We start from the raw sequence: 24,242 nt of genomic DNA, 5'->3' as shown, positions 1-24,242 counted from the left end.
CTAAGTTTAAAGTATATCCATTGAATAGATTTGGAGTTATGCTCTGGACAAAGTTTCAGAAGGACGCACAGACGGACGGGACCAATTACTATATCCCCTCCGAATTTGTTTTCAGCGGGGATAAAAGAAGTATCCAGACTGCATGGAATAGAGCATGTCTGAATAGTGTGTATCTATACAGAATTAAGTTATTTTAAAATTGCATGATATATGACGAAGCTACAATCCAGACAAGACCAGACAAACGCACAAACATGCACACATTGCACAGACAAGACCAGACAAATGCACAAACATGCACACATTGCACAGACAAGACCAGACAAATGCACAAACATGCACACATTCCACAGACAAAACCAGACAAATGAACAAACATGCACACATTCCACAGACAAGACCAGACAAATGTACAAACATGCACACATTCCACACATTCCACAGACAAGACCAGACAAATACACAAACATGCACACATTCCACAGACAAGACAAACGCACAAACATGCACACATTCCACAGACAAGACCAGGCAAACGCACAAACATGCACACATTCCACAGACAAGACCAGACAAACGCACAAACATGCACACATTCCACAGACAAGACCAGACAAACGCACAAACATGCACACATTCCACAGACAAGACAAACGCACAAACATACACACATTCCACAGACAAGACAAACGCACAAACATACACACATTCCACAGACAAGACCAGACAAACGCACAAACATGCACACATTCCACAGACAAGACCAGACAAACGCACACACATGCACACATTCCACAGACAAGACCAGACAAACGCACAAACATGCACACATTCCACAGACAAGACCAGACAAATGCACATACATGCACACATTCCACAGACAAGACCAGACAAACGCACAAACATGGACACATTGCACAGACAAGACCAGACAAACGTACAAACATGCACACATTCCACAGACAAGGCCAGACAAACGTACAAACATGCACACATTCCACAGACAAGACTAGACAAACGCACAAACATGCACAAATTCCACAGACAAGACCAGACAAAGGCACAAACATGCACACATTCCACACATCCCACAGAAAAGACCAGACAAATGCACAAACATGCACACATTCCACAGACAAGACCAGACAAACGCACAAACATGCACACATTCCAATGACAAGACCAGACAAACGCACAAACATGCACACATTCCACAATTGTGAAAAGTTATAGGGCTCTACAAAAATGGATGCTTACACAATTTAAAATATTCAGTTTATTTTATTAAAATTTTGAGTTTGCAAAAAAACAAATGCATCAAACAAAGACTACAACACTGCAGCTAATCTGAAATGCAAAAAAAATAAAGTAACTGAAATGGAACCAACTTATTTATTGATTTATTTTTGCTATATTTAAAGTAGACAGTAGGTACACGTAGTATTTAAAAATATGTAACTTTTTTTAAAGTTGTGCATGTTTTGCTTTTTAAAGAGTAATGGTAAGATCTTCAGAAGATGGTAGTTCTTTTTTGTATTATACATTATGTTTGACAGTGTTACATTTATAACACAACCATGTCAAGAAATATAAATTCCCTTGTAGGAGATTAGCCTCTGAGATACAATAATGTCTCAGAGTTGTTAATTTCATTTTGATTACACATTAGTTATTTCTGTGCATCTTGTTTAGCGTTTTTCTTTGAAAATCTATGGGCCAAGTTCAAATCTTAGGTATGTGGTCCTCAACCTAATTTATATATTTGGACTTTGTTAAGAGTGTTTACATTTGTATTAACTGAGTGCAGAAAAAACAAGCCCTGCACAATATCCTTCAGGCCTAAGGAACTTATGATAAATTGTTGTATATAGTTCACATAATTTTATAAAAGATTTATGAAAAGTTTTGCTTTTAAATTACTAGCTAATATTGGAGATTTAAAAAACAACAACATTGTTTGAATATGCAATTTATTGCATGAAAATTTGCATGCAAGAATAGCACTTTGATATACTAATAAGTATGGAACTTGTATAGAGATAAAGGACTGTATGGAATACAAGACAAATTATACAGTATAGAGATAGAGGTATGTGTGGAATACAAGACAAATGATACTTCAGTATAGAGATAGAGGTATGTTGGGAATACAATTATACAAGACAAATTTAACAGCATAAAGATAGAGGCATATGTGGAATACAAGACAAATGATACAGTGTAGAGATATAGGTATGTTAGGAATACAATGTCATGCAAGACAAATTAAACAGTAACATAGAGAAAGAGGTATGTGTGGAATACAAGACAAATGATAAAGTAGTATAGAGATAGATGTATGTTGGGAATACAATTATACGAGACAAATTAAACAGTATAGAGATAAAGGTATGTGTGGAATACAAGACAAATGCTACAGTATAGAGATATAGGTATGTTTGGAATACAAGACAAATGATAGTCATGATACAGTTGCAAGAGGCTTGTCACCTGTCACATTTGCCACCTGAGCACTGTCCAGAGTCCATACAGTTGTCAAAACTGCTCATGGTGACAACCTCTAAGTACAGTTACACGAGTACAACACACACACACGTCATGTTGCTGGACGTTTTGATCAAATGTCTGCGCTTGATACTGATTGTTGTTGACAATGTTCACTCACTGAGGACCATTTATGAGTCTTTCAATACAATATGACAGAAGTAACTATTATTTTTATGTTCAGACTTCATTTAGCAATGGTATGTAAATTATTTAGGATGTCAACATGAGTCAATTATTTATGCAATCTTTCTCTCCTTTTATCTCGAAAAAAATACATTTGTTTTGTACCTGTTTGCTAAGCTATCTGATAGCTTAAACCTTAGTTAACATATTTTCATTTACACTGAATATAATATGAATAATACAATATTATTCAAGTTGGTTTTTCAAGACAATACTTCATAGCTATGATTATTTAACCCTTTCAGTGCGGGAACCGAATTTTGAAGGCCTTTGCAAACAGTTTGGATCCAGATGAGACGCCACAGAACGTGGCGTCTCATCAGGATCCAAACTGTTTGCTATTCTGAAAGTATTCTTTGAAAAAAAATCGAAAAAAATGCTAATTTTAGAAATTCTGCAGACAACATTTTAGCAGACGACAAATTTCCCAGCATGCAAAGGGTTAACCCTCAGCCTGCTCAGAAGCACAGTGAAAATTGCTATATGCCACCAGCATTAAACCAGATTAGCCTGCAAGTAACTTTCAGTCTGCTCAGGTTTTAGGCTCTTTGATGCTCATCAATATCAAAGGGATGGAGATGAAGCCTTGTAAACTTGAATCTATTATGAAACGGGTTAAATTGTACTTGATTTTCTTAGGGACTACAGATGCTTCAAAATACACCTCTGTGTGGTAAAGTGTTAAAACATTTACCTCTTGTGAGACTTCAGTATGTCTACAAGGACCTTCTGACGTTTCAGCTGCTCCAAAACACGGCCCTGTCGTTTCCCAAGGTCATCCAGTGCCCCTTGGCCAGGCTCATTGATTGAACACCTTGTACTGATCTGTGTGAGAGAAGGTTCTTGTTGGGACATACACTGGCTCAGTGATGATTTTTCCTTTTTGTGCAACTCTGTTATCCTCATTAAACTGGTTTGTATGGTGCAGATCAGCCTCTTGATCAAGACTGCAAGAAACAAAATATCCAATCTCTTTTTTTTCTGCATGACATTAGAGCAATTCGTATATTTTCTTATTTTTATTTTGTTTTAATGTCATGCATGATGTGCCATGATAACCAACCTATACTTTCCAAAGCAGACAGTGATTCATAATTTGTTATAAATGACATAACAATTATTTTAACAGCACATTTTTTGGTATTAGGGTCTTCATAGCTCAAAGAATGATTTATTGTCATGGTTGTTAAGATAAAAAGCAGATTAATCTATACAAATACTAGTAAGTTATGAATTGTGTCATCAAATAAAAAGTATTACATGTAACTTGATATAAGGAAGCAACTGAAACTTGGACATTATTTCCCTAGAAGCAAATGAAGGGAGGTTCTAATAAATTAGATGACACAAGATTAATTTGTGGTATGCCCTTTAATATAACTACAAGCATTGTATTTGCAACCAGTAATTTCTGAAGGTATTCACCAGTAGTTTTGTTTTTATTCTAAAGAGCTTTTACGCCCACACTTTATAGTTTGTTAAGATAACACCTAAATTAATAAAAGCAATCAGCACGTTTTATGTTCCAAAAAGGAATCTCAAACAAATCAACATCACAGTGTAAATACATCTGATTAAAATTATAGTAAAATTACAGGAAAACCTTTTTTCAGTACATCTTACATAAATCTAGCCGATTAAAGTGCTTTACGAGATTTATTAATTCTAATACTTTGTCCTCAGGTAAATCTGGAGACAGAAATGTATCAGTGACTTTTATTTGTTTTAAGACTTGTTTTATTTTAGTGACTCAATCAAGATGAAAGGTTTCAGTGAGGTTCTGAATGTAGTCTGTCTTGATCACAAAGAAGTAATTTTGCTCTCTGTTTAAGAGCGCTGATCTATTATTGTAATGAGGCAAAAAAGTAGTGTTCAATAACATACAGAAACAATGCATGTGTTCATAAAGAACCAAGGTTCTCAAATTCTAATGTTGCCAAAACTGTGCTTATGTAAAAAAACAACTGTTATGGCCAATTTGACTTAAAACCTCAAATATGTGAATCTGCCCTTTGAGGTAATGCAACCAGTGATACATGAAACTGTTTGTTTCCTCTTTGTACAGTAGTCATATGTGGTATCTTAAAATACCATTAGGAATCACAAAGTTTACACAGCCAGTTAAGCAAGCTGTTTAATATGGTCAAATTTTACCATTGACCTGTATGTGTGATCTGAATCCCGGACAATCGCTCCTACAGACAATCGCTCCTACGGACAATCACTCCAACGCTAAATTTGACAAGGCGGACAGTCGCTCCTACAATGTTTTAACAGGGCAGACAGTCGGTCCTACAATGTTTTGACAGGGCGGACAGTCGCTCCTACATTATTTTGCCAACCCGGACAATCTCTCCTACATTATTTTGTCAAACCGAACAGTCGCTCCTACATTATTTTGACTCCACGGCAAAACTTAGTATACGCCGATCAAAGGATAACACCTATAATTAACCGGCAATTAAAATTGCCAACTTGTTAAAAGTAAGCCGATTCAACATGCGCCGAACAATTTGATTTTAATTAATTAATTTACTTATTAAGAAACTATGTTAAGTTTAATGTAATTTAGCAAACTGTGAAAACAATATGCATATATTGTAATGACCCACACCTTCAAATTCACTGAAAATAATGTAGGAGCGACTGTGTTGACAAAATAATGTAGGACCGATTGTCCTGATTGGCAAAATAATATAGGAGTGACTGTCCGCCCTGTCAAAACATCGTAGGAGCGACTGTCCGCCCTGTTAAAACATCGTAGGAGCGACTGTTTGCATGTCAAATTTAGTGTAGGAGCGATTGTCCTTAGCAGCGATTGTCCGGATACCGTGTGATCTTGACCTTTGAAGGAAGATTGTTGTTACATACAAGAGTGAAGCTTAGTTCCAAGTTATTTCAAAATTTTCTTAGCCAACATTGTTGAAGAGCACATAACTGAGGAATGTGTTGATGATTGTGAAAATCATGTATGCACCCCCCACCCAACTTGCAGCCATGTGGTCCCTGTCACCTTCACCTTAGATAAAATGTTATTAGGTGTCATCCTGCAAACCAGACTAAGCAGCATACTCATTTAACCCTTTGCATGCTGGGAAATTTGTCGTCTGCTAAAATGTCGTCTGTTGAATTTCTAAAATAAGCATTTTCTTCGATTTTTTTTCACAGAATACTATCAGAATAGCAAACAGTTTGGATCCTGATGAGACGCCATGTTTTGTGGCGTCTCATCTGGATCCAAACTGTTTGCAAAGGCCTTTAAAATTCGGTTCCAGCGCTGTAATGGTTAAGGGATCCTTAGATTTCTCAATATATACATTTAGTGCTAAAACCGATGTTATGATACATTTAATAGGCTCTTAATTTCCTTGCAAGTAGCCACTATACATTTTAGCTTGATTATATGACTAAGAGTTCTAAATTCATTTTTGGATACAATTTTCCTGTTACAAGCCCATGTAACCTTTGACCTGGTTACCTGAAAACCAAAATATTTTTGTTTCCTCCAGTGTACAAATTTGTATGATCAAGGATGGAAACTTCACAAAATAAAGTGCATATCACGTTTCCTGAAACTAGACCCTGTGAACTTCAGCATTCACCTGGTGACCTCTAAATCAATAGGCATTTTCCATTTCTCAGATGTAAGCACTATACCAATTTTAATAACTTATGGTCAAAACATTATCAAGATACCCTTGACCACAAGATCCCCCCCCCACCACCACCACCACCACCACCACCTCTGTAACCATCTTTCCAATTTGCATGGTTGTAGATTAAAGAGTTCTCTAGATATCACAGTATGAACAAAACGTCTACAGACTGATGGACCTACCAGCTGACAAATGTATAGCAATATATCTACTTTGAAGGTGGGCACCTTTATTGACGTTGCTGCAAAGCAGCTTGTCTAAGTTATCAAACCATGAAAAAATTCTTCACAATGGCGACCTATGTAAAAGACAGAGCCAGTTCAATTGAGATAGCTCGATTTTTCTAATCGGCATACTGCGCTGATTATGATTGATAAAGGTAAATATTAATAGAACAGCATACTCTGGGGAATCAGATTCAAAAACGAATGAAAACATGTAAAATTTACTTTTTACGCGAAGAAAATTCTAAAGAATACGAACAATTTCGAACCTGCAAATTGTATACGCTGCACTGCTATGATCTATATAGATAAAACAACACTTCTATGCCTAGTTGTCCGTACCGCAAGCGCAGTGGTCAGCATGTACGCTTTTTCACCTCTACGAACACCGGTTTGATTCCCGCTTCCGGCGCAAAGTTTTTTTGTTTGTTTTGTGGTCACCATACCGGACAGGTGTAGTTTTCTCCGGATAATCCTATCCCCCGCAGCACAAGACCATATCAAAAATTAAAAAGTATTTCAGTAAAAAAAAAAATAGCTGGAAATTGCAGCTATCATTTTAAATTCGTCCCAACTGTCGTCAGTCTAAGCTTATAGGTAGGAGTGCTGGACACACTCCGGGTCCCAACATTATGCAGCCTCAGGCGCGGAGGTACCTCATAACCTTGGAAATACACACTGGGCGCAGCCTAGGCGCTTATAGACTTAAAAAACGAAACAATCTTACATGCGGGCACAATCATTTTAAAATTACATATTTAATAGTTAATAGGATATTCTAACAGAAATTACACAACAACCTAAGTGTACATACCATGTTTGATAATTCGTTTGTTTGTTTGATTTCAGCATATACATGTGTAAGGTCATACCGCTTTGGTTAGTTAACTTATCCATATATTCCTGGGCGAATTTGGGTAGTCAAGTGCTCTTACGATTGAGCTCACCTGGGCAGGCTATGTGCTCATACCTACTTTCGAGAATAATCATGAAAGTATTGCCATACTTAATGAACAAACATGCCTATGCGTATTGAATTTAAATTAACAAACAATATTCAACAGGAAAAAAGCATATATCCATGTCCATTGGCATGTGAAATCACGTGTGTACATTTAACATTATTAAATTAAGAACATAAACACAGGGTTTTCCCTTCCTTTTATTTGAACAGGCCAAATAAAAATTTGAACAGGCCAAGGTTCGTTTCATTTTGAGAAAACCATGTGGTTACGATTTTTGTAGTTATTTGCGTACTCAAAATAATCAGCCAATGAGAAGCGCCATTTTGTAGTTATTTGCGTACTCAAAATAATCAGCCAATGAGAAGCGCCGTTATAAATTATACTTGTTCGGTAAAACGTACACACGGAAGTATAAAGAACATAAACAAAACGATGTTAAATCGATGTTTTCGCTTGTTTAATTTCGTCTTTTCTTAACTTTAACAATTACATCGATCAAAGTTGCAAAACCTCTCATTATTTTTTTTTGTTACCAGCATTTGAACCGGCCAGAAAATCGATTGAACCGGTCAATTTGGCCGGCGGCCGGTTCTTAGGGAAAACTCTGTAAACAACGTTTTAAAGGTAGGGTATGATGTACATGTGTCATTAACGATCATGTCATGTTTTGTATATATCTGCTGAAACGTAATTTTAATAAGCCACAAACATTGTATTGTAATAGAAAGTTTTTACGAAAAGTGGTACAGAAAAATACACGCCGATTATCTTTTTAAAGATATTTCTTGCTAGCTTTGATCGAGAATATAACCCACCTCCCAGTTTCGCTGAATGTGTCATGTTCCCCACGGGCACTACTTCCCCGTACCCCCAATTTTTTTTTTGTACCCAAAATGTTTTCGCACCCAATTTTTTTTCGTACCCAAAATGTTCGTACCCACATACACAATTGTGGTGATATAGATAAACTTAAATGGATGCTTTTAAAAGCATCGCCAGATGCCACACCAGTACTGTCAGTACTTTGATTACCTGCATTCTGTGCATAAGACTCCACTTTCTGGAGCTTGCCATGAATATTTTTCTGTAAACTGCTGATGCACTGGCTTACAGAGGCTTCTATTACCAGCATCTGAAACATTCAAAGAACATAATGACTGGTTAGCAAGTATTGTGCAGACACTATCAGTCGTCGAAATTCGCACTAGTCCGACAGCAAAAAACTAGTATTTTTTCTTTCGGGCTTGTAGGAAATCCAATATTACAAGCCCGACATGCTTGTACAATTCATTAAACAGAAAACAAGTTCCGCTTTCATTTTCAATATTTGTAAACAAAGTTTTGAGCCACTTAAATCAACAGCCGCTTATGTTTTAACACACTGCGCACACGTGCTGGGCAATCAGCTGATAATTGGATTACTGCGCATAAAGCGCATGGTTTTGTGGTTCCCGAATTACTTTTATGTAAAATAAATGTTTTGCGTTGCGTTCGGGACACAGAGAGTAATGGCCGAACAGTTGTCATTCAAGTATGTTGTTGAGGAATGCGAATCTGTGGTAACTGTGATTGACGCATTTGTCAACTGGCTTTTTGTAGAATAACCTGGCACTTAATTGCTTATATATTTTCTGGTGGTTCAGGTTTGCTCTCTCTTTCACATGGATATATGGGATACATTTCTGCTAATTTTTTACCTAAACTTTATGTATATATATATAATTGTGATTTGATTGAAATTCGTGTGTGAAATTAATTTCTTCTTATTTCAGGATCCGAAAGAGGCTGGCTCAGATGACAAGGAAGCTAACTTGGATGAGGATGAAATTAATAAGAGATTTGTATTGTATTCTAAAGATTGAATAAATGAATGCTTCTTTGGATGTTTTGTTATGTTTATCTGCATTTTTAACAAAAATGTTTGGGCTAGTAAAATCTGACTCGGGCTTGTTCAAATTCCCATAGTACTAGCCCGACTTGCTTGTAGATTTAAATCTGAATTTCAATGACTGCACTATAAGTATTAACTGGAGGTTTTCATTAATCAAAGTACTGACAGAACTGGTGTGACGATGCTTTTGCAGAGGATTGATATAAAAGCATCTATTTAATTTATCTACATCACCACAATCGTATATGTGGGTACAAAAATTTTTGGTAGGAAAAAAATGGGTAGGAAAATTTTGGGTACAAAAATTATGTCAAAAAAAAAGATGTGATTACGAAAAAAAAATGGGTAGGAAAAAATATTGGGTACGAAAAAATTTGGGTACGAGCAAAAATTTAGGTATGAAATAAAATTGGGTACGAAAAAAATTGGGTTCGAAAAATGTAGGGAACGAAAAAAATTGGGGAATGGGGAAGTAGTACCCGTGGGGAACTTGATCCATTCAGCGAAACTGGGAGGCGGGTTACATTCTCGATCAAATACGACAAGAAATATCTTTCAAAAGATATTCGACGTGAATTTTCTGTACCACTTATCTTAAAAAAACGTTCTGTTACAGTAAAACGTTTGTGGGTTATAACATTACGTTTCAGCATATAAATTCAAAACTTGACATGCTCTTTAATTACACCATGCTCTTTAATTTCAAATGTGTATCATACCAAACTTTATATTTCGTTGTTTCCTTTTCTAAGTTAATGATGCTATGTGTGCGTTCGTGATTTCACATGCCCATGTGCATGAACATATCATTTTTCTCTTTTGATTATTGTTTTTTCTCTAATTCAATAAGCTTAGGCATGTTCGCTTGTTAAGTACGGCAATAATTTCATGATGATTCCTGAAAGTAGGAATGAGCACATAGTCGTAAGAGCACTTGAATACGTGAGTTCGCCCATGAACTCATGGTAAGGTTAACTAAATCTCCGCAATATGACCTAATATGTGTTTAAAACCGCAAACAATATCCAACAATCGAATGAATTATCAAACATAGTATGTGCACTGATGTGGCTCTGTAATTTATGTTTGAAAAGTTTATTAAATATGCAAAATGAGAAAGCACGCATAAGAGCGAGTTTCACAGATGTCATAGATGTCATACGGCTATTATGCTGTTTGTACACCATAGTCGCTACAACGTTTACAAATGGCAGGCTCAAAATAATTTGTTTTCTTTAAATGATCGCGTTGAAAGTTAATTATACACGTTTTAATTCGCAATTTATTTACTGAATCAGACAAATGTCAAATACAATTCAGAAAATGCTTAGTTGTTTCATTGATCTATAAACATATAATGGATTGAATATAACTGATTTAAAATTAATGTTTTCAAACTATTATTAAATATTTTTCCTAGAATATGCTGTCCTATTTATAGCTGAGTTCCTATACCTTTATCAATGATAATCAGCGAGGTATGCCGATGAGAAAAATCGAGCTATCTCAATCGGACTGGTTCGGTCTTTAACATAGGTCGCCATTGTGAAGAATTTGTTCATAGTATGATAACTTAGACGAGCTGCTTCGCAGCATCATCAAAAAGGGTGTTATAACAGTTGGTTTGTTATTCATACCAGAAACATTAACATTTTACTCCGTAACCAAACTCTGATTACATTCAGCATTCCATTCTAAATCATTAAACAATAGGTTGATTATTAACGGAGCAGCGTTTTGGTTATTTATAATTCTTTGGAACTGGCTTGACCCCTTGCTTCATCACAAAGATGTTAGGCTTGCTCTAAACAAAAAGGTCTGACAGCATGTTTTTATGGAAATTTTATTCAAAGGAAGTCTTTTCTCAGCAAAAATCCATTTTAAGCATAAAATGTACCGCTGATTAGCCAGTGCCAACTGCACAGGCTAATCTAGGATGACACTTAATGTACATGCATTAAACAGTGTTTGACCAGAGCCGGGGTCATTTATATGAGACTCAGTTGTTTCAAAGGATAATATCACCTCTTTATTTGGGCAATGGGCCAAGGAGGTAAAGTATGAAGTTAAATTGCAGAATTGTTTTAATTCATTAAAATGGTCCAAAATAAAAAAGGATGGGAAAAAATCCTGCAATTGATTTTGCACTTCTGAGAAAATAGTTATGTTCTTTAATTGCTTTATGGTCACAAAAATCACTATCAAAGTTATCTGCTATGCATCTTTGACACTACACTAGTAAGAATCAATTTCTAAAAGGTATTAATTAATACTTATAACATGACCTACACTCCAGGAGTGAAATAACTTAATGCTCAAGTTTGTTTATTACACAGGTGTTATTACACTAGTTGAACTGTGAAATGACGTCATTTTTTTGACGAAATTACGTCATTAATCCAGCGAATTTCTTCAGTTAAACTCTTTTAAAATGTGAATAAATGGTGAAAAGAACATAAAAGCAAAAGAAAATCGGTTGGTCATTTTATAAATAGAATCTTAAATTCGTGGTCATTTTGTATTGAATTTATTAAACTTGTCATCTAAATAAAGATAAAAACTCGGCAAGCCTTGTTTTTATCTTTATTTAGATGACTTGTTTTATAAATTCAATACAAAACGACCACTCATGCAAGATCCTATATATATATCAAGGTGTTGTAATTTTGAATGATGGCTGTGGAGGACCAATGGAAGAAAAAACAATGTAATGCAAAGTTCTAAAAACTAAATTATATCCTCTTTTCTAGAACCTGCAAATCTATATCGGTATTGCCAATAGTGTTTCCTAGAAAACAATACATGTTTCCATAAGGCAACAATGCCCCACTTACTGCTTTTGTTTGAATACTCTATGTCACAAACAATTATTTGTGGCCAAATTGACTTTTGACATGTAAGTTTGACCTTGATCTTACATGCAAAATGGCATAGTGCCTTATGGTAGTTTACATTTACTCCTGCGTATCTTATTAATCGCTCAATAAATGGCTACAATATGGCTGAGACAGTAAACTCAGGCTACTTAAGGGCCCATTACTTTACATTTCCTCTCTAAGTCTGACATAACGTTTGAGATCACCGAGTTCAGTGTTTACAAGAAACCGTCGGAGACGGGTGATGCTCCCCAAAGTTTTTTTTGTCACAATATTGTACTATATATTCAGATAAAAGGAAACGTCTTCAGGGCACAGAAGTTGGGGGCACAAGAATTTTTTTATATAAAATTTCAAAGGGCCATAACTCTGTGAAAAATCATCCGACCAGAACCCGCTGATAAATGCACATCTCCTCTTGGTAGTGAAGCTTCCCATAAGGTTTCATTGAATTTCGGTCATTAGCTGCTGAGAAATAGCCCAGACAAGAATTGCACTGTATGTACAGTTAATAGAAAATTTCAAAGGGCCATAACTCTGTGAAAAATCATCCGACCAGAACCCGCTGATAATATATACTCCTCTTGGTAGTGAAGCTTCCCATAAAATTTCATTGAATTACGGTCATTAGTTGCTGAGAAATAGCCCGGACAAGAATTGCACTATATGTACAGTTAACTGAAAATTTCAAAGGGCCATAACTTTGTGAAAAATCATCCGACCAGAACTGGCTGATGATATGCACATCTCCTTTTGGTAGTGAAGCTTCCCATAAAGTTTCATTGAATTTCGGTCATTAGTTGCTGAGAAATAGCCCGGACAAGAATGGCACTATATGTACAGTTAATGGAAAATTTCAAAGGGCCATAACTCTGTGAAAAATCATCCGACCAGAACCCGCTGATAATATGCACATCTCCTCTTGGTAGTGAAGCTTTCCATAAAGTTTAATTGAATTCCAGTCATTAGTTGCTGAGAAATAGCCCGGACAAGAATTGCATTATATGTACAGTTAATGGAAAATTTCAAGGGGCCATAACTCTGTGAAAAATCATCCGACCAGAACCCGCTGATAATATACACATCTCCTCTTGGTAGTGAAGCTTCCCATAAAGTTTCATTGAATTCCGGTCATTAGTTGCTGAGAAATAGCTCGGACAAAAATTGTGCACGGACGGACAGACGAAGCGGCGACTAATTATGCTCCCCCCAAAATTTTTGGGGGAGCATAAAAATGTTAAGAATGACATATGGTCTTATAATCGTTATTTATTTTGAAAAATATGAATATATGGCAAAGTTATGGTTGAGAAAGGAAAGTTTGCTCAGGCATACAGAGTAACAGACATGACAGTAAATGCAACTGCTATATCAGCCGTCTTTTTCTTAAGGGGATAATAAGGATTCACATCTTGGTCTTCTTTTTATGTGACCACCCTCTTTACAATAAGGCCAAATTGTTGATAATTTACAGGATTTTTGAGATAGAAAAATCAGGCCATCTTCTGGCCATAAAAAAAAACGTACCTGTGCAAAAATATGATTTCCTATATTAAATTTTCGGACATGAAACTGGTCTTTATGCAAATATATATTAATAGAGAGTCAGTGTAAGAACATTATCATTCACACATTTATCTTTCACAATATTTTAACAAAATACTGCGTTGGATTGATATAAAGGTTATGATAGAAACAATAATGCTGTGATTTAACTTATGATTCATGCACACATAATTATTTTATACCTGTTTTCGAGGAACTTTATCCAGTGTGTCAACAAGGCGTTCTAGTCTGCTTTGTAACCTATCTATGTGTTCTGCTTGGTCTACAGTTGCACCAGTAGATCTCTGTGAGCTGTAAAAACCCACTTCTGTCTCATTATTGCACTCTGGATTCCCTTTTTTGTTAAAGTACTGAACATCACTAGTTTTTGTTTTGTATTTAGGCTTGCTTTTTTGTTCAAATGAATGTTTTTGGTAAAAGCAGTTATTGTTTGTGGAGTTTTTTTCTTTATTTTCTTTCAAACATTTATTGCTCTTTGATTTGGATCCACTTGAATCAGCTGCTTGTGAACTTCCAGTGGACTGAGACAGTTTCAGACCCTTCAGAAACAATACCTGGTTGCTAGGGTTCTGTGTGGATATGCTGCTGAAGTACTGCCTTTCATGTCCTGGTGTTTTAGATGGTTCCTGTGGAAGTAGACTCTGGCTTTCCTCAAACTGTTCCTCTTGGCAATTAGTCTGAAAACAAAGGAATTCAACACTCGTATGAATCCAGTTTTTTTCCTTGCATATCTACAGGTTTTATAACCTGACACATTCCAGAAGAAAATGTTACAAAAAATCCAAATTCTTAATTAAAATCCCAATTTCACCCGATAAGTTTTTTCCCCGAATGACATCAAATTTAACTATTGGTTGGCGAAAGTAGTTGGAAATTAATGATTTACATGTTGTTGCACACATGTCCCAAACATGATTTCGAGATGAAGGACAATAAAAGGAAATTATGATGTTCAGCAAAGATTACAAATAATAAGCGAATTAACAATTGACATTATATAATATGGATTCATGAAAACAGCATGTCATTCAACGCTGGAGAATAAGTTTTAAATACAAATAACTTATTTTCATTATAAATATATGTATAAAACGTCACAGAACGAGGAGTGTGTGTAACTTGGAGTAAAGTCTACTCGCAAAGAAAAATTTAGCTTAATAAGATTATCGTCTAAAATGAAAATAGACAAGCATGATTGGATTTATATGTTCTTGGATCTGTGTTTAATCAGATTCATGTGCATATTCTATTGATAGAGAATAATAGGTTAGTGTTGATTATTGATCAGGTTTATCATGCGAGGTTAAGAAAACAAAAAGCACGAGCCTTGGCGAGTGCTTTTTTGTTTTTGTGCCGAGCATGATAAACCTGATCTATAATAAAAACTAATCTATTATTCTATTTATCCCACTTTTTATTTTGTAAACCTTTTTGTTTAAACAAAATTAGTTTGATTGGATTTATGACGTCATTTCGTCGAAATATTGATGTCATTTCCTGCCGTTGATTACAGATGATATTTAATCAACGGGGCTTTAATCAACCGAATTCGCTATAAAAGTGGGATAAATTATGTTTTTCACTCTAAACAATTTACAGTAAGAAATGTTAGTGAAATGGAAGATGTTGCAAGGTTAACATTCTAAAGATATTCATTAATGTTAGTTAAATACATCAATAAAACTCAAGTATTGTGCTGATATGTGAAAATATTTTCCCAAACTGAAACCAGGTTTTATTCATTTCCCCAAATCGGATTGAACGGGCTATTTTTTGCCATTTCTTGAGTGAAACATGCATTGAAATGCCTGTTTTGAATTTATTTGCCATTGCCATTATACCATCCTGAGTTAAACATTTCTAATTGAGGCCTGTGACATTCACAACTGGCCTGTATTTTTTTCTTCTTGTAGGCCAGTCTGGCCTGTAAATTGTGAGGGTCTTTCGCCTAGTCTGCATATAATGTAATACTACTATATGTACAGTTTTACTACACAATGTATAAGTATTAAAGAACAAAGCTTTCTCAAATTTTTCCATTTCAAACTGTCCCAACAACTTTGATATAGCAGTGATCAACCATACCTGTACAACATGTGTGGAGATTGCAGGACACCCTGATAGTATTATGTTGGCTGCTCTCTGAGATATCAAAGGTATCAAGGGCTCTGACATCTCTGAGCTGCTGTCTGTATACTGGTCCATTGCCTGGAAGGTGAAGAAATTCAAGTTAACCATAAAGCCCTCAGATACACATTTGACCCTTTCTAGTCCTCTTTAAAACTAAATTCAATAAAATACTTATCATTAAGAATTTCGATAGATTCATTTTTTAAAGGCTTTATTTCCAACCTAAATCAGGAAACAACATAAAATTATTGTAGTCCATCCTTCTAACAATAACAAATTTATACCATCTTACCTATTTTATACTCACTTTTGTATTACAAACTTGAAATGGTATCAATGGAGAGGTTGCTGTTGATTGTGTATAGGCATCTGTAAAACAAAAGATATGGAAATGATGATACTTTCTATACAATTTTACCTATTTATGCAAGAATTCATTTACAATTACATATGATCATAAACACCTGAAAGCATGCACACACGTAAACAAACTCACATACATGAACACATACATGAAACAGCCAGTTTTAGCAAAAGCTTGAAGATTTTAATGATTAAATGATTTCAGAAATGTTTATTTAACGGTAACTGAAATTGTTTAATATTTACTATTATTATTAAGGGCTCAGGGTCTTCTGACGCATTTTAAAGATATAAAGTCAGTTATTTTTTAGGGCTAATTTAGGGCCAAAATAAGGCCCCATTTTCCTGTTCAAATGGTATATACTGTTCGGTATTTCAAAAATAAAATAATAAAAATAAATATTTGTGTTTTTTAACCATGTTTCAAACACACACAAAAATTGTTTGGGGGGAGTGTCGGGGGACGGGGGGGGGGGGGGGGGGTATAGTGTGAGGGTTGTGGTCATTTATTTGATGATCTTTCACACAAAAAAATCCCCTGGGATGGGGCGTGGGGATGGTTTGGGTGGAGTATATTCTGGTATGTCAGGTAAGAGTTGTTTTGTAAAAGTATAAATTAAATCTGATCATAAATAAAGAAGTTATGGCAATTTTAGCAAATTTTAATAATTTGACCTTGAGAGTCAAGGTCATTCTAAGGTCAAGGTAAAATTCAACTTGCCAAGTACAGTACCCTCATGATAGCATGAAAGTATTTAAAGTTTGAAAGCAATAGCCTTGATACTTTAGAGATAAAGTGGATCTAAACACAAAATTTAACCATATATTCAAAGTTACTTAGTCAAAAAAGGGGAATAATTCCGTCAAAATGACAACCAGAGTAATGCAACTTGTCTTGTACTGTCCCATTATTATAGTTAGGGAGTGTTCCAAGTATGAAAGCAATATCTATGATACTTTAGGAGAAAAGTGGACCAAAACACAAAACATAATCAAATTTTCAATTTTCTAAGTACCGGTATAAAGGGCCCATAATTCTGTCAAAATGCCAGTCAGAGTTACATAACTTTGCCTGCACAGTCCCCTTATGATAGTTAGTAAGTGTTGCAAGTATGAAAGCAATAGATTTGATACTTTAGGAATAAAGTGGACCTAAACACAACACTTAACCAAATTTTCAATTTTCTAATTATAAAAAGGGCTTATAATTCTGTCAAAATGCCAGTCAAAGTTACATAACTTTGCCTGCACAGTCCCCTTATGATAGTTAGTAGGTGTTGCACGTATGAAAGCAATTGCTTTGATACTTAAGGAATAAAATGGACCTAAACACAAAACTTAACCAAATTTTCAATTTTGTAAGTATAAAAAGGGCACATAATTCTGTCAAAATGCACGCCAGAGTAATCTAACTTTGCCTGCCCAGTCCCCTCATGATAGTAAGTAAGTGTACCAAGTTTGAATGCAAAAGCGTTGATACTTTATTAGAAAAGTGGACCTAAACACAAAACTTAACCAGACGCCGAAGCCAAGGTGATGACAATAGCTTGCTTTTTTTTAAAAAAAAGGGGTGTCAATTGGCCAAAATCTAAAATCCTGAAAATAATCCTATCGTTTGGGGGCCATAGCAAAAAAGGGTTAATAATTCATGTAACTTTGTTTAACTATTGTTTTTAACTTTGTAAACAATATGTCAAAGTAAAATAATTTGTGTTTAAGATGACATTTTGTGACAATAATCTTAAAATTCCAGAAAAAAATCCTCAGATTTATATCAATATCTAAATTGGTCCTTGAAGGCCAAAATCCTGATTTCAGGAATAATCCTGAACATTGACACCTCTGATTTAAAAATAGATGAGCTGAAAAATGGGAAATCATGTGTCATGCATGCCATAAAAGTCAATATTAAGCTGAAGAGGTTTTTACAAACAAACTTCTTATTTGATGTCCATAAAACATCTTATAAACAGCCTTAAGACAGTCATTGTAAAAAGTTTATAGTATGAGAGCAATGAACCTCATTTAACCCTACCTTCACTTAATTAGATGGCCGGTAAGCTTGGAACAATAGCCATACAAACAACAGTTTGTTTCAAAGATTGCAGTCAAGCTTTTTCTAACAGCTAACAAAAGTGAATGGTTCACTGGTATTATGATTTAAAGCTAACCTGACATTGTAACAAATACCTCCGTCATAATATTTTAGTTATTTATTGAGTAAAAACAAAATATTTATTGTCGCCTTTTTCTTTAACATGAATATTACATTATAAATGACAATATCAGTTTGACATGAATTAAAGAAGTATGTTAAATTTTATATAATAAGTACCTTTGCTTGTTGAACATCTGCCAGGCGTATTCATCAATCTGAAACAGTAATATGTGTATTGCTTAGGTTTGATATGTTTTGAAAATGGTTAAATAAATAAGTGTTATATTTTAGAACCACACAAACAAAGAAAGACGTGAAATTTGTACGATATTATAATAAGCATAAAAATATTATTATTGTAACCAGAAGATTTTATATAACATGTTTTCGGGGAAAAAGAAAAACATATTATTATATATTTCAATTTTTGTTTACTCAAACAAATATACAATGCTATGGTAAGGCTATCACAAATTTAACTTAAAAAAACATGCTGGTATCAATATTAAAATCTCAATTAATTGATATAAAGAAAAGCAACATCTCAGAAAACCCTCTATATGTATGCAGTTAGATAATTATATGGTTTACCCTTTTAAATTGTTCAACAATTTCGGGGAAGCTTGTCTAGTGACATCTGAGTCCACAGTTGTGTCCGTCACAACACTTGCAGAATCATTAACATAGTCTGCCTTATCCATGTTTGCTTCAGATATGTGGTTACCTTTATTTAATAAAATCTACAATGAAGACTGTGAGTTCATTGTTAAATTATTAAACTTTGGCTTCTATCATGTATTTAAGTACATACAAAACTTAATGATTATTTGGATGTGTATAATATCAATTAAAACAAGGGTTGTCTGAGTAAGTGAGAAAAGCCCTAGAAGTATTGTTTTAACCCAAATTGATGATACATTGACCTTCATATTCAAGGGAAAAAAAAGACAAGTTTCATGAATGTATTGAATGTTCTTCACTTCCCCTACTTGCAGGCCTTCAACTGGTTCCCGATAGAAAAGTAGGAAAAAATAGGAGGTTTTTTGAAGAAAAAGTAGGAAAAGTAGGAAGATTATCCATTAAAAAATGTAGGATTAATAAAAAGGATATCCACAACTTATTTATCTGTGTGAACCAACTCTTACCTTAACAAATGACTATTCTCACCTTTCAGAAAGCTAATTTGTTGTAGATTTCTCAGTTGCTGATACATGCCACGCTTCTGTAGTTGAAAGGTGCGGACATCTGATGCTCACAGCCAAAAATGTTTTTTTTTTATTTTATTTTATTAGTTACTTAATTACAGAAACACGTTTTTATAATGTTGTTAGCATTATTGAGATCATCTCACAGCACCCAGCTAACTCAATTATAGCACATGCAATACTATAGTTTGAACTCAAGCATTTAGGTTCACATTAGCAAAATAACTATATATTACACACAAAAATAAGTTGGGTAAACTCCAGAAGGATAGTCAGAGCATGTTATATCAATGCTACCATATAATGTTCATGAAAACCTTATTTAAACTATAAAAAAGTCCAAAATTATATTTTGCATTCTTTAAAATATAATCTTAGGACAAAAATATTGTATGAACATTAGTAGCATGCAGTTATTGCAACTCCTAAAACCAGGATAATGTTACAAGCAAGTGACAGGAAAACAGATAAAGCTGCAGCAAATGGCATGATTTGTTTAAACATCATGCGCTGGTCATAGCTTCGCAATATTGGTTACTTTCAAATGTTAAACACACAAACACATAATTAGTTATAATAATATCAGTGAATACTTATATGGAAAGCATCTTAATAGTGGCCACAGAATATTTTGTTTAGTGTTACTTCTTACATTTACAGATGAACCAGAACATTTTAAATGCATATATAAATGTTCAAGCTTGCACCAATAACAGAGATGTTTGAAGACTTACATCTGTTGAATGTCAAGAAGAGAAAATACCAGTACTCCATGTTTGGTATAATTCCCTGCTAATGTCCTGTTGTTGTTTTTTTGCAAAAATGTTGAAATTCCATGATTTTTCTCTGCATGGATTTTTTGCCCTGATAATTTTCCGAGTTTTCCAGAATCTGTGGCCACCCTTATCATGTTGTATTTTTGCTAAGAATATTTGATGTTAGAATTGTCTATTTGAAAGTAACCGAAAATCAGTGCATCATTGGATTACATATATCATTAAGTGTTTCTGGACGCTTCTGGAGTTGTACCCATATAACAACTAGCAGTCCTATGTAATCAATAACCCCAATACTGACCTTAAAAACTACAGTTTACATAAGATGGCTGGAGATGCTTGCCACACCTTTTTTCAACAGGAACTTGTCATTTTTACAGCTTTTACATTTGAAAATACATCTTACAAAAAATTGTTTTGTTTTGTCTTCAGCAAAAAGTAGGAATAGAAGGAGGTTTTAGTGCAAAAACAGGAAAAAGTAGGAAGGAAATGAAAAAGTAGGAAAAAGTAGGAAAAGTAGGAAAAATAGGATGGGTTGAAGGCTTGATCTTGCCCTTTATCATAACATGAAGTTTCAGTTGAATCCCTTCATTACTTCCTAAGTTTTGCACCACACATCTCAGTGTACTATAATTAGATAATGGCAATAACTCCAAAAATATTGATAAGAGAGTTGTTGTACTATGCACTCTCTCTCAATGTCCCATATCAATTCTCCAAGTTTCATTAAAATATCTTAATTTCTAAGGGTGTTATGCTACATCCAAGTAAATTCACTAAAGGGCAATTACTATGTTAATAGGGATGAGAGATTTATGGTTAATTTCTTCTATCATTACATTGCCTCATTTTAATCCCAAGACCCTTTATTACTTCCTAAGTTATCAGTGTGGTTTTTTTCTTTCAAATTCGGCCCCATTAAGCTCTATAAGTTGGACCTCAGTAAATATGATATTGAAAACACCTTCATTCTCAATTTTGAAGCATTTGTAAGCAAAACAACAAGAACTCTTATTTCCCAATTTTAGTCAAAACGCTGCATTTTTTCCCAATCCAAAGGGACCCGGCCCCATTCCCAAAATGTTGAAAAAAACACTACTTATGCACAATACAATGGACCATACAAACATAACCCAAGGGCAATAATTCCAAACATACTGATAAGAGAGTTGCTGTTCTTGTACTGTGCAATTGTTCTAAATGTGCCTTATCATTATACCAAGTTCCATTTCAATACCTTTAATACTTAATGAGTTATGCACATGAAATTTATCCCTTAATTACCAAAGTTATGCTCTGCAGGACAGAAATATAGACAAAGCAACCCAGGCAAAGACCTCGGACCTTGAAAATATCCAATTAAAATGTCTGAGGTGTGGTATAATTTATGAAAGTAACGGTCCTTGTGTCCCGTTGAACATTGGTGTATACAACTATTTGGTTGGTTTGAAATTTAAACAAAAATGCATTACTGTCAGAAAATATTGGCTGGTTTCATTTCAGAGCTTTTTTCCTTCAAAACAATGTCTATTGTTTTTATTTTATTTTTAATTTGAGAATTTTGCTGCTCAAATTTTTTAAACTTAAAAAAGTTTGTTACTCCAATTTTCGCAAGAAAAAATAAGTTGGCAACTCATTTTTTCACAAAATTTAAGAGCCTAGGCCGCTTCACAAAAATAGGGAAAAAAGCCCAGCATTTACTAAGGCTCCATTGGTCATTGGCTCAGTAACTCTTAAGTATAGTTAAAAGTACCCTGGGTATGGAAAATATACTGAAAGGTACGCTGGAATTATAACGATAATTTTGTCCTCGCCAGCTAATTATTTTAAATTAATTATCTTTATATTTATTAATTTTCTCTAAAATGGCCTCTTTTTTTTATCAAAACTCCTTCTCAAACAAGCATGTTGAGGCAGGTTTTGTTCAAAGAAAATGTTGTTTCATATACTGTAGTGCGTTTTACAAAATCTGATAATGAGCGGGAATGAAACTGGGGTGCAGTCTGAATTGGCCAGGTACATGTTAGTATATTTTCCATTTACATTTAAGTATACTTAAGAGTATCCAGGGTACATTTAAGTAGTACCCAAGCTTACCATGACCAATCCACAGGTACTTGAAAAAAAATTGTGTAGGTCCTTTTATATATAATAAGAGAAAAGGTATCCAACGATGATTTCACGAGTGTATTGAATAACACAAAGCAACAGCATGAAAGATCGAACAATGCACACATGTCATTGTGGTTGCCAGTAGGAAGCGTCCATCTATGATAAAACACCTTTTATTTGATGAAAATATTAGGACCTCAAAAAAAATTTCCAAGTGCCTGTGGATCAATCAAGCTTTACTATAAAGCCATAATATTGCAAATTCATGATCATCAAAACAATTGATTTATAAAGTGTTATTCATTGTTTGATAAAGCATACAAATAATACACTGGTAGTCTTCATTTTTTATTTATTTGACCACCAGTTAATAAGGCTCGATTGGTCGTTGTCGGCTCGGGTACTTCTTACATGTACCCCGGGTACACTTAAGTATACTTACATGTACCCCGGGTACGGTTAATATACTAAAACGTACCCGGGATTATAACGCTAAATCGGTCGTTGTGTGCTTAAAAAATAATGTTTACATTTACGTCAATTTTCTGTTAAATGGCCTCTATATTTTCGAAACTCGTACTCAAAAAGCATGTTTATGAAGTTATTTTTCAAATAAGTTTGTTTTGTAATTACGGTAATCAGTAGCGCGTTTTACAACATCGGTTTTTGGGCTGGAATAAAACTTGGGTATAGACTAATATCGGCCAGGTAGGTTTGAGTATATTTACCGTACCCGGGGTACATGTAAGTATACTAACATGTACCCGTGGTACAAGTAAGAAGTACCCGAGCCGACAATGACCAATCTAGCGTTAATAAGTTTTTTGAGTGATTAAACGTTTTAAATGACATGTATGTCTGATCATACAAAAAATATTGATGTTCATAACTCAGCACTGGTAGGGCATACATATGCAGGTGTTTACAAGTAGCTCAACCATGGGAAAAACAATTTGGTTCTGCATTACAACTGTTTGCCTCACTGATGATCTTGTGTAAAATTAATCAAGTACTAGAGGTACCTCTTGTCATTTTAATATCACAACACCCAAAATGTAAAAAAACTCTCAACATTTCATCAGCCCCCAATCAACAGTGTTTTAATGACTTTTAATATGAGAGCTGCTTATGGCATCCCCATGGGCAAATAGATGACCTTGTCTTATTTCATGCCATACCATACAAAACGATATTTTTTATGAATAAATCAATATGGCAATTACATTAATATATATTATAAATAGCTCTGCGACCTTGGGTTATCTACTTTGCTTGTTCAGCTATGTTTTAACAACAATACACCTAACAAAGAACCTGGCGTAAGTTTACATGAAAAACTCTTAACGAGACTAGTTTGTTTCCCGATACATGCGATAATCGGTCAGGAACCATTTTCAACTGTCATCTTAATCTTTTCTGTCCAACCAAGCCACAAGTTTTCGACAAAGCTCAACAGTTAAAAAAAATGGTTAGCGTAAATAAGTTAACTGCAGAAATGTCAGAATAGTAGCAAAATATAACTTTGCAAAAACTTAAATAAATATTGAAACAGGTCATAAGATTTCTAAAACTTCGCGCCAGCAAACGTTA

At 34.6% G+C, this 24,242-nt stretch overlaps 1 protein-coding gene across 6 annotated transcripts in view; it reads right to left on the bottom strand.

Moving 5' to 3' along the window:
• Window positions 1-24,242, bottom strand: part of LOC127848168 (uncharacterized) — a 33,084-nt gene extending 8,842 nt beyond the window's left edge. The window contains exons 1-9 of one of the 6 annotated variants that reach the window (XM_052380482.1): window positions 20,842-22,377; window positions 19,727-19,919; window positions 19,151-19,283; window positions 18,737-18,774; window positions 16,346-16,407; window positions 15,994-16,116; window positions 14,091-14,585; window positions 8,608-8,707; window positions 3,425-3,677 (exon numbers count right to left, since the gene is read on the bottom strand). In XM_052380482.1, the coding sequence (XP_052236442.1) occupies window positions 3,425-3,677; window positions 8,608-8,707; window positions 14,091-14,585; window positions 15,994-16,116; window positions 16,346-16,407; window positions 18,737-18,774; window positions 19,151-19,283; window positions 19,727-19,772 (1,250 nt within the window). In that variant the 5' untranslated portion in view covers window positions 19,773-19,919; window positions 20,842-22,377. Of the gene's footprint in view, window positions 1-3,424; window positions 3,678-8,607; window positions 8,708-14,090; window positions 14,586-15,993; window positions 16,117-16,345; window positions 16,408-18,736; window positions 18,775-19,150; window positions 19,312-19,726; window positions 20,090-20,841; window positions 22,378-23,562; window positions 23,951-23,981 lie in introns of those variants that run through there. The other 5 variants (XM_052380502.1, XM_052380492.1, XM_052380474.1 and 2 more) reach the window with 5 other exon arrangements.

The sequence above is a fragment of the Dreissena polymorpha genome, chromosome 1, assembly GCF_020536995.1.
Source record: "Dreissena polymorpha isolate Duluth1 chromosome 1, UMN_Dpol_1.0, whole genome shotgun sequence".
NCBI lineage: Eukaryota > Metazoa > Mollusca > Bivalvia > Myida > Dreissenidae > Dreissena > Dreissena polymorpha.
Note: the sequence above shows the minus strand (reverse complement) of the source record. Positions and strands in the feature narration are given on the sequence as shown.